Raw genomic sequence first — 15,534 nt, 5'->3', positions numbered from 1 at the left:
GCGTGTAGAGCTGCTGTGTTTGTGTGTGTGTGTGTGCGTGTAGAGCTTCTGTGTTGTGTGTGTGCATGTAGAGCTGCTGTGTTGTGTGTGTGTGTGTGTGTGTGTGTGTGTGTGTGTGTAGAGCTGCTGTGGTGTCTGTGTGTAGAGGTGGTGTGTTTTGTGTGGTGTAGCAGCAGTTTGTGTGTACACACAGCTTCGCCTCGGGCCTTCAACTCTTCCAGCCAGGGCATTATTGGCCAGTAATGCCCTGTTCTTCAGGGATTATTACTTAAATATCGGTTCAGTTGGTTTGTGAGGGCCGACCAACTAAAAATGGATTCAAAAGTATGCAGTATTGGGGATGACTAAAAGTTAGATGGTTGTTGCTTGTAATTTTGAGTCTGCATTTACAAAATGATCAATAACAATCTTGAGTGTTGGAATTATCATTTTTTTTCAACTTTGACAGAGTTCCCCCTCCTCCCTCCCTGCTTCAGACAAGATGAACCCACGTTGTAAATCAGCATTTTCTCTACCCATTCTTTAGTCTGTATTTCATTATTTTAATCAGAAGCTCGTTTAGAGCTGAACTGCTCTATTCTCAGATCTAACACATACTTCCTTAGATATTTTGCTTATTTTTTCCCCCTTTAAAAAAACAAACAAAAAAAAACAAATGGCTTCAGGGGATTAAAAGGTAGTAGTGCTTTAGTGCCGGTTTCAAGCCATGAATCCGAAACACTTGTTCTAAAATTGTGAAATTGAAGCATGCTTACTGTATTCGGGCAGTGACAGCGTTAATGACTAGCTGATAAATCATTTAACATGAATTCTCTTCTGCTGTTGATTAAAAAGGTTTCTCCGAGAACACACTACTACGATGTGGACATGTCTTATGTGAGTTGTGCTCTGCTGATATGGACGCCTCCAAATTACTGTGCCTTGCTTGTGTGGTAAGTTTAATGCCAGTGTACTGTTTATACTATTTTTTAACATTATTTTTATTATGAGAAATAAAGTGGCAATACAGTTTACAATCTCATTACAGAACAACTTAAAAACATCAGATTGCGTTCTATATTGCAAATAAAAATTGTTTGTGGATTTGAGTGCACATACATATTTAAAAAAATCTGAAATGAAAATAAACATTCACCCATGTAATTTATTTGATATATTTTTAGATTGTTAAAACATGTTTTGTAAGAAATCCCTTCTACTTGTATGAAATAATCATAGATTTACTGATATGTTAACATCTAGAAATTTGACAACAGGAGGAGGTGGCCCATCAGAAATGTTAATCATTATCCTTCCCACATATCTTTAAATCAAATCCAAGCATTACAGACCACAATCTAGTAGCAGCACAATTGTTTTACTTTAGTGTTCAGTGTGGGCTGTGTTTTTGTCCCTGTGAACTTATGGAATAAATTACCCTCAGTTTTTAGTCTGGAGTTGTGCCTTTCATTTTTCCTATAGGATTTTTCCATAGGATCTTCTTGCCAGCAGTGCTCCTTTGCTCTCTCTGTTTATGCACCATTGAACAAACTGAATTCTCCTTTAACATAGCTATCAAAGTGTGTCAGGTCTCCAGAGCTGAACTGAGCACATGCCGGTAGACAGCCACTCCATGTCGGGGCTTCCTATTGGCTGCCTTGCCGCTGGAGATTTAAACCACCATATCGTTTACCAGCTGGTGATGCTACCGCCAGCACCTTCTGAGTGCAGTATCTTGGGAAGCAGGGTGTCCACAAAGCTGAAATTGACATGGACCTGTTCAGTTCTGGGTACCTCCTGCTTCATACCTAGGGGGTAAAAACCACTAGGTGTGACCACACATTTAAAAAAAAAAAAAAAAAAGTACATTTTCCTTAACACTACACCAACAAAGGAACATCAACCCGAAATGGCTTGGACTGTAATTAACATGGCAAGCAACTCCCATGCCATGTCAGCAATATTGCAGTACAGTATCTGTAGACAAGGACATTCCTGTAGATGCTATTAACCGTAACATTCTATGGTATGTCTGTCATGATAGACCTGCCATCCTTGACCGGACAGACTACCCTTATGTTATATGGGGGAATCAAAGGTACAATCTCAACGGCAAACGTTTTCAATTTTCTACTGACACCCGGTTTAGCTAGCTGAGGGGGTTGTGGTCGGTTACCACGGTGAACATTCAGCTATAAACACATTGCTGAAGTTTTCATAGAGCCCAAACAATCGCCAAGCACACCGTTTCTATCGTAGCACAGGCAACCTCCCGATCTTGTGGCTTAGGAACACTACGGCGGAATCAGACAGCAGGTTGCGGCCATCTCGCCGCAACCAAGTTTGCTGGTGTTTGGCCACATAGGGACCTGCAGCCGCCCATTTTGCCGGTTAATTTAGCGGTTAGGGTGGATGGTTAAGGATAGAGGTTTTAGGGTAAGGGGGTAAGTTTTTAGAGGAGTAGTCTAATGGGTTAAGCTTTTTAGGGTAGCGTTAAGATTAGGGGTTTTTAGGGTAAGGTTAGGGAGCTACCGTGGCGGTGACGCGGCCGGTTACTAAAGGTCCCTGGAATGAATAGCGGAGATTTGACCCAATGTCCTAAACCTCTCCACAAGATGTTCAAACCCGTCCTCCCTCACCTGGCTGAGGACTGCACCGATGCCATAGGTTGAGGCAAATTGTCTGTACCAAGAACCGCTTTCTGTAGTCTGGGGCTGCTAGGATAAGGTCAGTTCTGCGATCTGGTCTAGAACTGTCGCTAAATGTCCCAATCCTACTATCGATCCAAGTCCTACTAAAGACCGACAGATCATCCAGATAGACCTGATCAAATCCCTGCATCCCTTCCAACAACCTATTTATCAGGCGTTGGAAGGTAGCTGGAGCATTTTTCATCCCAAATGGCATTACAGAAAATTCATATAAGCCGCTCGGAGTGATGAATGCCGACTTCTCCCTAGCCTCGGGTGTCGGCATCATTGGCCAATATCCCCATATCTGATAAATAGTTGATAGATACCTAGTAGCTGCAAGCTTGTCCAGGACATCATCCATGCGGGGCATGGGAAAGGCATCTGGACATTAAACTGCTGGTAGTCCACACAGGACCAGGAGGTTCCATCCTTCTTGAGCACCAGGACTGCTGGCAATGGGTATCTGTCATCTAAATTTAGTATAGGTTGAACTTGATCAACATCAGCTATGTAACTATGTAACCAGCGCCTGTTGGGATGTAGTGAGCGGGGTCCTGATCCTCACCTGATTCACAGATCCTCCCTGGTGGGCTTCCACAAGGATCGTCTGATCTCCCAGTGGTTGGCTACAAACAGCTATCACTGTGACTCACTTGTGTGATATGCCCTTGCATATTGATATGGTAATTCTGCTGCCTTATCTGATCTTTCAGACCTACCACATAATTACATTTGTTTGCCCTCTGAGTAACCGTGTACGGGCCAGAAGTAGGGGGGGATGGGGGTGCAATGCAAAGTTGCTTAACCCCATAGATACTGCAGCAGTTCTGAATTGAACTGCACTCTTTGATTGGTTAAGATCTGGCTAGGGAAACCTACCCTAGCAATGATGTCCATCAGCGCCCCCGCTAATTGGGAGGATAGTGCTACTGGCTCGGGTTATCTAGTGGCAAAGTCGTCCACGGTGAAGATATACCTCTTCCCGGACCTGCTGGGGATCATCAGTGTCCCCACTATATCCACTGCCATCCACTTGATGGGTTCCTTAATCTCTGTTGCCTTCACCTGATTGCTGTGCCCGCCTACTTGCTGGCAAATGGCAAAAAGTTGCCACTGGCTGTGCCACTCCCGGACAGTAAATATTCTGAGTCAGATGGGCATCTGTGTGAGTAACTCCCTAATTGCCAGCTAGCAGGATCTCGTTGGCCAAGTGCAGAAGCTGTGCCCAGTATGCTGCATGGACTATGATCTGTCCCCCCTCACCACACTATCCATTGTTTTATCTGGACCATGATGATCTTGTTCACTGTTCAGGAACCTACGTTTCCATAGGAGCCGATCTCATCTGGGCTCTGAGACCTGCACGGCAGCATACTGCCTTTGGTTACTAGAAGCCCAGCTCAGACCACTGGGTCTCCCGGAAAGCGCGGCTTTGCTCCATGTTTGGTATAGCGATGTCAGTCACTTCAAGCTCTCCCGGCTTACACCTCTGGTCTCCTCCGGGACGTCCCAACAGGGTGGGTTCCAGCTGTCAAGCTTTGTCAATACTCTAACCTCCTTGTAAGGCTGGGATTATAGTGCTGGTGTCGCTGCGTGTATTTTCTTATGGGAGCTACTACCGTGCCTGCGCAGCTACAGGTGGAGAGGCGGGTTGACGCAGCAGTGTTTTGAAAATACAACACATTTTGTATTTTCAGCGGCTGCCGCGTGACGTCAGCTGGTTCAGCCAATGAGGGCGATCCAGCTTTGTGACTCGTCTGCCACGCCCTCGCCACGCAACCCGCAACGTGTCTACGATCTCCTGCAGCCAAGTTCACAAATTGCTTGGGCTACAGGAGTGTGCGCGCGGTGGTGCGCTCGTTCTCATACGGCCGCGCAGGGACCATAATCCCTGCCTTACTTTGGTTTCTTCCTCAATCGAGGAACATGCGGGCCAAAGGGATGGTGTGTGGGGCTCTGATAATTTTCACATTAATATTCTGGCCAGGCAAAATATCTTCAGTGAAAATCAAGTGGGAGGATCAATCATCATCGCTGTGGTATCAAGCAAACCTCCCACCTGTGGGTGCCGACTGTAATCGGATGCGGGTGAATCTGCCGGACATCGTGCAGCTCTAAACACCCATCCCCACCTTACCATTGTCTTGACCCTGCACCTGGACCCACACACAGGATAGTCCTTCACTCGCTGTATACTACATCTTTTATAGAAATGCACTAATCACGTGCTTAAATTACTATACACCATATTTAACTGAAGATAACAGGGCTGGCAGCTATTTTGGAGCCCATTGATGGTAATTACTGTACCACGCTGCTCCCACGTCACAATGCCAGTCTATGAGCAGCCTAGGCCCCTCCCGTCTTACCTTGAAGAATCCTGTAGCATGACTTTGTCTTTTCAGAGAATCGGCAGAAATGCAAAATATGGCAATACTGTAGATGTTTCAATCGAAAACTATAATTTAGACCCTTTACTACATATATACAGCATGACCATTTTTTTGTTTGTTTTGAATTTCTACACTGCACTCTTCCAAAACTGAATTCATTTAGAAACTCTGTGCAGTAAATTGTGCTACCATTTTTTTTTCTGTCCAGTATTTTTAATTGTACAGTAGGTCATGCTACATAGCAACCATGCTACTTGGTTTATCTTGCCCAATATTGTTTGAGTTATCTTCTATTACTACCCTACATCAGAGTGGAAGAGCTATGTTTTCCCATCTCTATAAATTGTGACATAAGGGATGAATAAAATAAATTCTGGGTTAAAACAAATTTCTTTTGCGTCCTTGTGGCAATATATACGTGATCAGGAAACGGAGTTAGGACTGAATCATTTGTCTGAGATCCACTCTGCCAAGGCTGTCTTATTCTGTCCTAGCTCAGTTGTAAGGGAGTCCTTTTTCTGTACCTCCTTATTTGGATTTAGATGGTCTAATCCTCGGCTTCTGTGGAACTTGTAGCCAGCTAACGGAAGCACTCTGGATGTTTTCTGCCCTCCCTTTTCCCTTTTCCATGTTTCGCGACAGATTCTTAGACCCCATTGCCGCTCTGGAGGAGGTGGTGAAAAGCAACGACTCTATAACTGCGCAACTTGAGGCGTTTCAACACGATCGAGTGCAGGCAGAAACTAGCTAGACGGCAAAGTCTCTCTATTGTTCCTCATTTGTCAGGAAGGGGGCGTCACTTGCTGAACTGCTTTTTAAGAAGGCTCTTAAGAAACCAGGACTCGATCTGTGTCTGTGCTGTAGTGATGCACTTCAGACTTCTGCTGCATGGTGTCTTTGCATCAACTGACTTTAAAGGGAAAACCGCTTCTTTGGACACTGCAACTACACCTAAGAAATTGACTGCCAAGACCAAGCTTTTGTCCTGCGCAAACTGTGAGTAGAAATTGCCTGAGGCTAGGCTTCTCAGATGGCAGAATGGATGAAAAATGTGAATGACACAATTTGATACTGTGATTTGCAGAAGATACGAGAAGATTGTTGCATAAGGCCTCGATCAGGGTGCAGTCTTCGGAGGGAGGCCGTGCTGACGTGCGTGCGGCCGTGGGATACAATGTATTTAAAGTGAACTGTGGGTGTCAGGGTAGCAGCTGCCCTGTCTCCGAAGTAGGGAGTTGACGCTGGCTTCAGTTTCAATAAACAAAAAATTCGTTTTTTTTGAAGCTGCAGCAGCGTCACTGGGACCTCGGCAGCCAATGAAATCATTCTTGAGAATGATTTCAAGACTGCAACTTGGATCCCTAACCTGCCGTCTGTAGCCCCGCCCCCTCCTCAACTCCTGAAAAAGTCTGCTGGGAGGATAAACACACATCGCCCAGCAGACTGCTGCCCTCCCTCCCGAACGCCCTCCCTCCAACTCCTGCCTCTGGCACCATGAATGAGGCCTTAAAGATCGAGATCTCAGACTTCGAAAGATAATTGCTGGGGTCTATCTCCATCTGGATCTGACCTTGTCTTTTCACCTGTGGAAGAGCAGGAATTTGTTTTCTTCTCGCAATAAGGTGACGTGCAAGAGATGTCGGGCTCATTTTAAATCGGCAATTTTCCATACTCGTGTTTAGCATCATCAGTTGTGGCTTCTTTACTGACGGCCGTTTAACTCCAGTTTTAAAACCACGTAACAATACCGGTAACTTCCCCAGGTAAGTATCTTGGGTACTGAGATGAGGGTGGGTCCAGGAGATGAAAATAGTGCAATTCAGCTTCGGAAGACTCCTGATTCCCATCATATGTAAAAAAACAGAGGGGGGGTGGAAGGGAAGGGAAAGGCTTAAAACGAGATACAATTGACAAGCTTAATCAGACTGGTCATGTGTGCAATGCTTAACATTTAGGATATCAAGGAGGAGAAGGATGTGTGTACTGGATACGGCTTTTTTGAGGACCTGTAGGAAGACCATGTGCCTGCTAGTGCAGGAATCGGTGAAGATGCCTAAATAACTATTTAGGGTGACCTGTGGTCTCCAGTTAGTGTCTTCCACTCCAGCAAACATTTGTTGGCACCTTCTTTATCAAATCCTTTTTATTAATCATTGTGGAGCTTTCATAGTAATAATTCAAATATGTCTGTTGTTATTTCTGCTTGTATGAATTCTAAGATCAATTGAGAGGTAAATCTCTCGGAAAGAAGAGCAAAACATGCATTTAAAGGTGTGTGTGTGTTTTTTTTTTTTTGTTTTTTTTAGAAAATGTTGGTTGTTTCCAAGTTTAAAAAATAAGGTTGTAATATTTTATGTTCTATGAACAGGAATTTATAGAGACGGAAAGCTCAGACTATACCGAAGACTGGATGGATGAAGAGTTTGCCGTAGAGAAGATGGTTATGTATGTTCATTGTTATGTTAAAAATTCACAATCTAATCTGCATATTGCAGATATTTTATTTTGATTGCCCATTTTCAATTTAATTGATTTTTAGTTTGTAACCTCAACTCTTGTGTGGAGGAGTATGATGAGAGATATATTTATTACCTAATTACCTGGTATCAGCTGGTGCTATTATTGCCATGTATGTATATCTTTATTTATATAGCGCCATAAATGTACATAGCTCATCACAGCAGTAATACACGTGGCCATCATAAAGAACAAATAATACAAATAACACATAATGGGAACAAGTGCTTCAGAGATAAGTGACATTTAGGAAAAGGAGTCCCTATCCCGAAGAGCTTACAATCTAATTTGTAAGTAAGAAGAACGCACAGAGACAGTAGGAAACTGTTCTCGTAAGTGCGTCTATACGATGTAAATTATGAGCCACGAAGCTACTCATGCTTCATTGACTTCATCTTAAAGGTGGATAGAGAGAGTGCTAGATGGATATTGAGGGGAAGGGCATTCCAGAGGTGTGGGAGAGCGCTTTAGACACAAAAGGGGTAGAGAGAAAACATCCTTGAGCAGAACGCAAGAGTCGGGATGGTGTATAGCGAGAAATTAGGGCTGAGATGCAAGAAGGGGCAGAAGAGTGTAAAACTTTAAAAGCTATCCTTGTGTGCCTCTTTTTTTTTTCTTTTAATACTGTTAATTTAAAGAAGAAAAAAATGTTTTAAAATGAGAGGTAAAAAAAAAAGAGGAAAAATAGGTTGGAAATAGTCAGGGTAATGTGGCAATACAAATAACAATAACAAAGCCCTCGTGCAGTATGGTGTGAAGCTTTTCCTGTGCTGGATAAAAAAAAATTGTTCCTTTCTTTCATATGAAGCTTATCTCTTCTTCTCCAGCTCTGTGAAGTCTTCATACAGTAGCATATTGAATAGAGGCACGAGCGTGTATCATTCACACAAATCTTGAGTGTCAAAAGGTTCTTTACCACCAAGGATTTACACTGAAAGTAATTTTAAAGGGAAGATGTGTTCTAAAGATAATTGATTGAGCTGCCCAGGGTAATTGGCCTGTCTAGGGTGTACGAAGTACAGTATAAGCATCTAGTTGCTGTAAAAATGTGAGGTGAGCTTTTTTCGGTGTTTGTGTCTGGGACTTGTTTATTGAGTAAAGGAATAGCATGTGATCTTGGTTGTGCTGCATCTTTCAACGATCTATAATTATTTACTTCAAATTAGGTCATCCACTCCAGATGTGATAAAAAGACTCCAACTGGCCTCCACCTGCCAACATGAGGATGTTTTACAGAAGTAAGTATGCAATGTCCTGGGCATAAGATACGGTAAACTACCTATGCACAAGCTTGGATGAATTTTCTCTAATACTGGGTGAAATTGAAATTATAGAGGTTATCTGCCCAATCTCCTATGAAGCATGTAAGGCAATGCTTGTTAAATCTCTATTCAAGTCCTTGAATCAAAGCAGACTTTTAAACCAAAAAGGGAAAAAAGACCAATGTGGAGAGCTTAATTTTACCTCCCGGACAGTTGATATTTCAAGTGCTTATATCTACTGAGCAAAGCATCGGATTTAAAAAAGAAATAAAAACTGTTTGCAAAAATGCAAGGAGAGATCTCTTTAAATAAGCAAAAAACTAAAATGGAAAAAATATGGTGATTAGCACGGATTGATGCTCTAAATCAGCGATGCGCAAACTGGGGGGTGCGAAATTACCGGCGGGGGGCGCGGGGTTTACAGAGGCCCTACGCGCTTCCCGAAGGCACTTAAATTAAGCGTTGGGGAAGCTGCAGGGCCTCTGTAAACAATACTTGCCTTGATTCAGCCGGCAGCTGGAGACGCGTCGCCATGGCAATGCGGCATGTGACGTCATGACACCGGGGATCAAGGTGAGGAGGGAGAGGTGCGCGCGGAGAGGAGGACATCCGGCAGGGGTAGGGGGAAAAGTTTGTGCCCACCTGCTCTAAATAGTGCTATTTCCCAGCATTAACCTTAACAGCACTTAGTGAATGTGGGCTAAAAATATTTTAGACTATAATGAACTCATTTGCATGTCATTTAGAATAACAACCATTATCCATAACGCTATGCTTTTTACAGGAGTGATTCCATGTTTGTGCAATCGGCGTTATGATTAATTGGTATCTTGATGTTAAATAGGCCATTGAAGCGTGGTGAATCTTGTCCTTAAATTCCTCTTGGCATTGAACTCCTATTTTCTCTTAACTTTAAAGTGACCATTCATTCAATTTGCCCTTCCAAACTGAATTTGAAGTGTATTGCAAAAAACAATAATTCAGACCTTTAAATATGGAAAGTTTCTTGTAAATCTATTATTAAACTTTTGTATTTGTTACTACCATCATCACAGCCAGAATGCAGTAATGAACTGCTACATTAATTTGACAAGTATGCTTACTAATTATAACTAAGCGCAAATGTATCTTTAAAAAAAAAAGTACAGTACTGTATTACTTCAATTTGTATTTTGGGGGGGTTGGATGCACAAAAGAAAAGATTGGGGTACATTTATACATATAATTGAGTGAAATAACGGGGGGGTGGAGTTAGTGGAGGAGGACAGGGTACAGCATTTGTACATATACAATAATATTATACATTAGTTTTAACATGGTATACATCACAACGTTCGGAGTATTTTAATCTATATACGGAGATATACAAGCATGTCAGAACCGAGGGGCCAAAGTCACCGAAAACTGAAACCATTTAGATAACGTTTTTCCATGTGTACTACTGTATATGCCAAAATGTATTATTTATTTGATGTAGAGAGGGAGAGGCAGGTTGTTTCCAATTCTTGGGAATAGTGTATAGTAGTGGGATTTAAAATTTGTGAAATTATTTAATTTTTATTTTGGTTGTCCATGGGTTTCCCTAACAATGTGTATGTATGTATGTGTATGTATAGTGGATCATGGAGAATTTTGACTTGCAAGATCATATATATTAAGGCAAGCCCTTCCTTCCATAGGGGTTGAATTTTAGGGCATGACCAGAATATGTACAGTATCGTTTACATATCGTCGCAGTCACGCCAACACAATGGGTAGGCACCTGTTAGGAAAGGAATATAACCTGGTAGAAGTCTTGTACCACCTGTATATTTATTAACTTTTAAATGTTCCCCTTGATCATGAAAAAAGAGGGGAGAATTAGGTGAAGCAACTTGGGATGCCCCTAAACACAAAACTGAGGGCTTAAAGCAAAAAATCCTGGTCAAAGAATAGCAATATGTAGAAGGGAGCCAAGCACACCAAACGATAGGAAAATTCGCAGTATACAGTAGCAAAAAAAGTAATTCAATGACTAAAAATGCAACTCTGACTCTTTAATCATTAAATTACCTTTTTTGCAATACTGTGATTTTTCCTATTTTGTGTGCTTGGCTCCCTTCTACTCTTTGATCACGATACATGAGTTTTTGGAGACGGCCTCCCATATATCTTTTCATATACCAAAGTCTAAATTACTATTCAGATCTTTCGCCCAGGAGATCATATATTTGTTGGGTGCTTCATTAATTTTGATGGGAGCCAGATTGTAGTATAACATGAAGATAATCTCCTCTGTGAGGGATTGGGGTAAACACCAATTGTCAAATGGAGTAGGATCATGGAATCCAAATTAATTTTTATAGTTTGTAGGTAAATTTTAATATAGTGCCTGATATGGAGGAATTTAAAAAATTCAAAGGGGGGGCCGGGGGGAAGAATATCATGACTAAATTGTAATGAGGCAAAAAAAGGGACCTTCCCATGGATAAGAATATCGTTGACTCTTAGGGCTGGAGCACACTTGTGGCTTCGCGAAGCTGCGTGCGTGCGTCTCCGTCTGCTGGGCGATGTGTGATCATCCGCAGCAGACGGAATGATCCGATACACCACGCCCCCACATGACACGCTCAGCCTCCTACCCTGAGGGAGCAGGAAGCCCGGGGGTGTGCGCAGCAGGGACCAGGGGTGTGAGCAAGTAGTGACACCTCTATTAGAGATCTTTATTGTATTATTGCAGCTCGGAGCATTGTCTCTTCCCTCCTGTACATATCTAATTTCCATGTTATCAGTTCATCGTTGCCCTTGCTCACACCGGTGAGAAACTCAACATACAAAGTCTTAGAAAGTTAAACTTTGACCCTTTTTGGGAGACATTGCAATCAGTAATTTTTCTAGTGTTTCAGTTATTGCTTTAATCATTTGCTGTAGTCCTGTCCACCGTCCCAATTTCAGCAGCCAATCAATGAAAATGTCTAGACATTGATTGGCTGCTGAAACTGACATCACGCTGCTGCAGTCTGGAATCATAGTTTTGAAAGACTCCAGCTACAGCAGCGGCGAAGACTCCATGCTTCACAGCCAATAGTAGTTTCAACAATGAACACTACCATTGGCCGACAGGGGTCGGTGACGAACGCGCGTGCACACGTCGTGTAGCGCGGTGTGTGCTCCAGCTCCTAGTCGTTTTGGAGTCCAGGGGTTGGTAGGTTTAAAGGAAGGAAGGAAGGGGTCCATAAACTGAGGTTGCATGGGAGAATGAGAGTTGGTTAACTGAAACCTGGGTTTAAGAGAGTCCCAGAGATAACAAAGCAAAGGACATTGCTGGGTTTTTATTGATCCCAGCTGCTCTAGATTTTTTGTTAAGCAAAAGAAGATCCTTAATTCCAATTGGAGAGGAAATCAAATTTTCTAGCTCTACCCACTGCTTTCCAGACGGATTTGCATGACTACTAAACAGTTGCCCTAATTGAGCCGCTCTGTTAGGCTTTTGTAAATCGGGAGAGCCAGGACTCCTAACTTTGGCTTGTAGAGAATACCTTTGCAGACTATGTGGTGTCTATTTTGCCAAACAAATTTCAATATTTTCTCTTGCACGTAGTCTAGGTCTTTCTGGCAGATTTTGACCGGGAGGATTTGAAAAACTTAGAGAAATCTAGGTAGAACATCCATTTTAATAGTTACTATTTTCCCAAACCACAAGATTATATGTGGGTTCCAGGTGGCCAGGTCTTTTGTTATCTGTTTGAAGAAAGGTTTGAAATTTGTAGTATATAATGTGGAGTAATCCTTGGTTATTTGGACGTCTAGATATTCAATATAGTTAAATATATAGTTTAAAATCAAAATTAAGTAATTTTACCATTTCTTTAGGGAGATCTATATGAAGGGTCAATGATTTGGTATTATTAATTTTGTATCTTGAGAGGGAACTAAATTCCGATAGGGTGTGAAAAAGATTAGGGAGTGAGGTGAGAGGTTTTGATAGCGTCAATAGTATGTCATTCGCATGAAGAGCTATCTTGAACTCTTCTTTTTCGACAGAAATACCAGTTGTTGGGATTAATTTTTATCTGGCAGGCTTATGGTTCTATGGTGTTACTGATAATGTTTAGCTTTATCCAGAAATAGAAATATACAGTAGATGTATTTATAACGTAGCCATCTATGAATATCTCTAGCTTATAAGAATTAACTAGCAAAACTATGTCTAGCCTTATCCAGAAATAGAAAGACACATGCATGTACAGTATTAGTAATCCATCTATAAATGTATTGCTAGCTTATAAAAATTAACTAGCAAATATGTTTTTAGTCTTATCCAGGCATAAGAATATAAATGCATTTATAAGTTATCCATCTATAGAAGTATCTCTGGCTTATAAGAATTAATAAAAAAAATACTGGCAAAACTATTACTTAAGGAAAAAGATGTGTAGATATGTATTTCAATAGGATACACATTTACACGTATACCTTAGTTTATGAGAGTTATTGACACGATAGAGATGCCTTCAATCAAATTAACAGAAATATATTAGAACAGCAACACAATCTAACAATTACACGGTAATATTCATTATACTTCCTTATAAAGTTTGTACTTCTTACAAGCCTAACAAAACAATACAATACAGTTTATCCTATCTAACAATACATTGATATAAAACACAGATATATACAATTTTACACGTGCACAAGAAATATGATCATAATTACCTGACATGATGTCTGTTGGACTTCCAACAGATCTTTCTGAGCTCTCCCTGCTGACTTTTCTTCTAACTAACTGATACCCTGTCTCTGTTTTTGTGTCTCTAATCACATTGATCAACATGTAGGGGGATTCTGATTGGTTGAGGAAATCTGCTCAAACTAAATTGTATGTGTTTCTTTGATGTTGATGGGAATTCCTAGTAATGCCCGATCCATTATATAATAGTAATAAATGCTGGACAGGTCAACAGGTTCCTGGAGTTTAATCTGCTGTGAATGTGTATCGGTTTCCCCTGGGGTCTAAATGTTAATTCAGGAACAGAAATGGTGTTTGAAGTTCTTCGGAACAAACAAAAGAATGTTTATTACCGGGGTGTGGAGTAAACAAACCTTTTGTTTGTCAACATTTCCTCACTTCTTGCATCTAAATGTAATGTGTTCCTGGTGCAGCTAATATTGATATCAACTTTAAAAGACCGTTTCTGATTCCTACACACAAGCAATTCTCTCGGGTAACAATGGCCAAAGCAAATAGTAAAGGAGACAACAGGTAATTCAAATGTATCTTTAAATAAAAACTTCTTTAAACCAAGTTTGATTACCTATGTTTTTACTGCTTAACCTGAGGAATAAAGCATATGTGGTGCCTATATTTAAAAAGGGAGCTAGATCACAACTGGGGAATTACAGACCTGTAAGCCTGACTTCAATAGTGGGGAAACTACTTGAAGGTTTAGTACGGGATAATATTCAGGAATATCTACTGGGTAATAAAATGATTAGTAATAGTCGGCATGGATTTATGAAGGATAGGTCATACCAAACTAACTTAATTTGTTTCTTTGAGGCGGTAAGTAGGAATTTAGACCAGGGTAATGCAGTTGATGTTGCCTACTTAGATTTGCAAAAGCTTTTGATACAGTTCCACGAGGTTGGTTTACAAAAAAAAGCAAATTGGACTCGGTAAAAATATATTGAAAACTGGTTGAAGGACAGACAACAGAGAGTTGTCATAAATGGAAATTTTTCAGTTTGGGCTAAGGTTGTGAGTGGAGTACCTCAGGGATCGGTACTGGGACCCCTGCTTTTTAACTTGTTTATTAATGACCTTGAGGTTGGCATTGAGAGCAAAGTCTCCATCTTTGCTGATGACACGAAATTGTGTAAGGAAATAGAATCAGAGCAGGATGTAATTTCTCTCCAGAAGGACTTGGAGAGACTGGAAACGTGGGCAGCTAAATGGCAGATGAGGTTTCATACAGATAAATGTAAGGTTATGCATTTGGGAAGCAAGAATAAACAGGCGACCTACAAATTAAATGGGGCTAAATTGGAGGAATCCTTGATGGAGAAGAATTTAGGAGTTCTTGTAGACGGCAGGCTTAGCAATAGTGCCCAATGTCATGCAGTAGCTGCAAAGGCAAACAAGATCTTATCTTGCATTAAACGGGCAATGGATGGAAGGGAAGTAAACAGAATTATGCCCCTTTACAAAGCATTAGTAAGACTACACCTTGAATATGGAGTACAATTTGGGGCACCACTCCTTAGAAAAGACATTCTGGAACTAGAGAGAGTGCAGAGAAGAGACACTAAATTAATAAAGGGGATGGACAATCTAACTTATGAGGAGAGGCTAGCTAAATTAGATTTATTGACATTAGAAAAGACTGCGTCTAAGAGGGGATATGATAACTATATACAAATATATTCGGGGACAGTACAAGGAGCTTTCAAAAGAACTATTCATCCCACGGGCAGTACAAAGTACTCTGGGCCATCCCTTAAGGTTGGAGGAAAGGAAATTTCACCAGCAACAAAGGAAAGGGTTCTTTACAGTAAGGGCAGTAACAATGTGGAATTCATTACCCATGGAGACTGTGATGGCAGATACAATAGATTTGTTCAAAAAAAGTTGGACATCTTTTTAGATGGGAAAGGTATACAGGGATATACCAAATAAGTATACATGGGAAGGATGTTGATCCAGGGATT

At 41.3% G+C, this 15,534-nt stretch overlaps 1 protein-coding gene across 4 annotated transcripts in view; it reads left to right on the top strand.

The window, feature by feature from the left end:
* Positions 1-15,534, top strand: part of RNF17 (ring finger protein 17) — a 156,358-nt gene that overhangs the window by 5,228 nt on the left and 135,596 nt on the right. For all 4 annotated transcript variants that reach the window (XM_075592318.1, XM_075592315.1, XM_075592314.1 and 1 more), the window contains exons 2-4: positions 835-932; positions 7,434-7,510; positions 8,749-8,820. In XM_075592318.1, the coding sequence (XP_075448433.1) occupies positions 835-932; positions 7,434-7,510; positions 8,749-8,820 (247 nt within the window). The remainder of the gene's footprint in view (positions 1-834; positions 933-7,433; positions 7,511-8,748; positions 8,821-15,534) is intronic.

Source organism: Ascaphus truei, chromosome 3 (assembly GCF_040206685.1).
Source record: "Ascaphus truei isolate aAscTru1 chromosome 3, aAscTru1.hap1, whole genome shotgun sequence".
NCBI lineage: Eukaryota > Metazoa > Chordata > Amphibia > Anura > Ascaphidae > Ascaphus > Ascaphus truei.
This window is presented reverse-complemented; position numbering and strand designations above follow the sequence as displayed.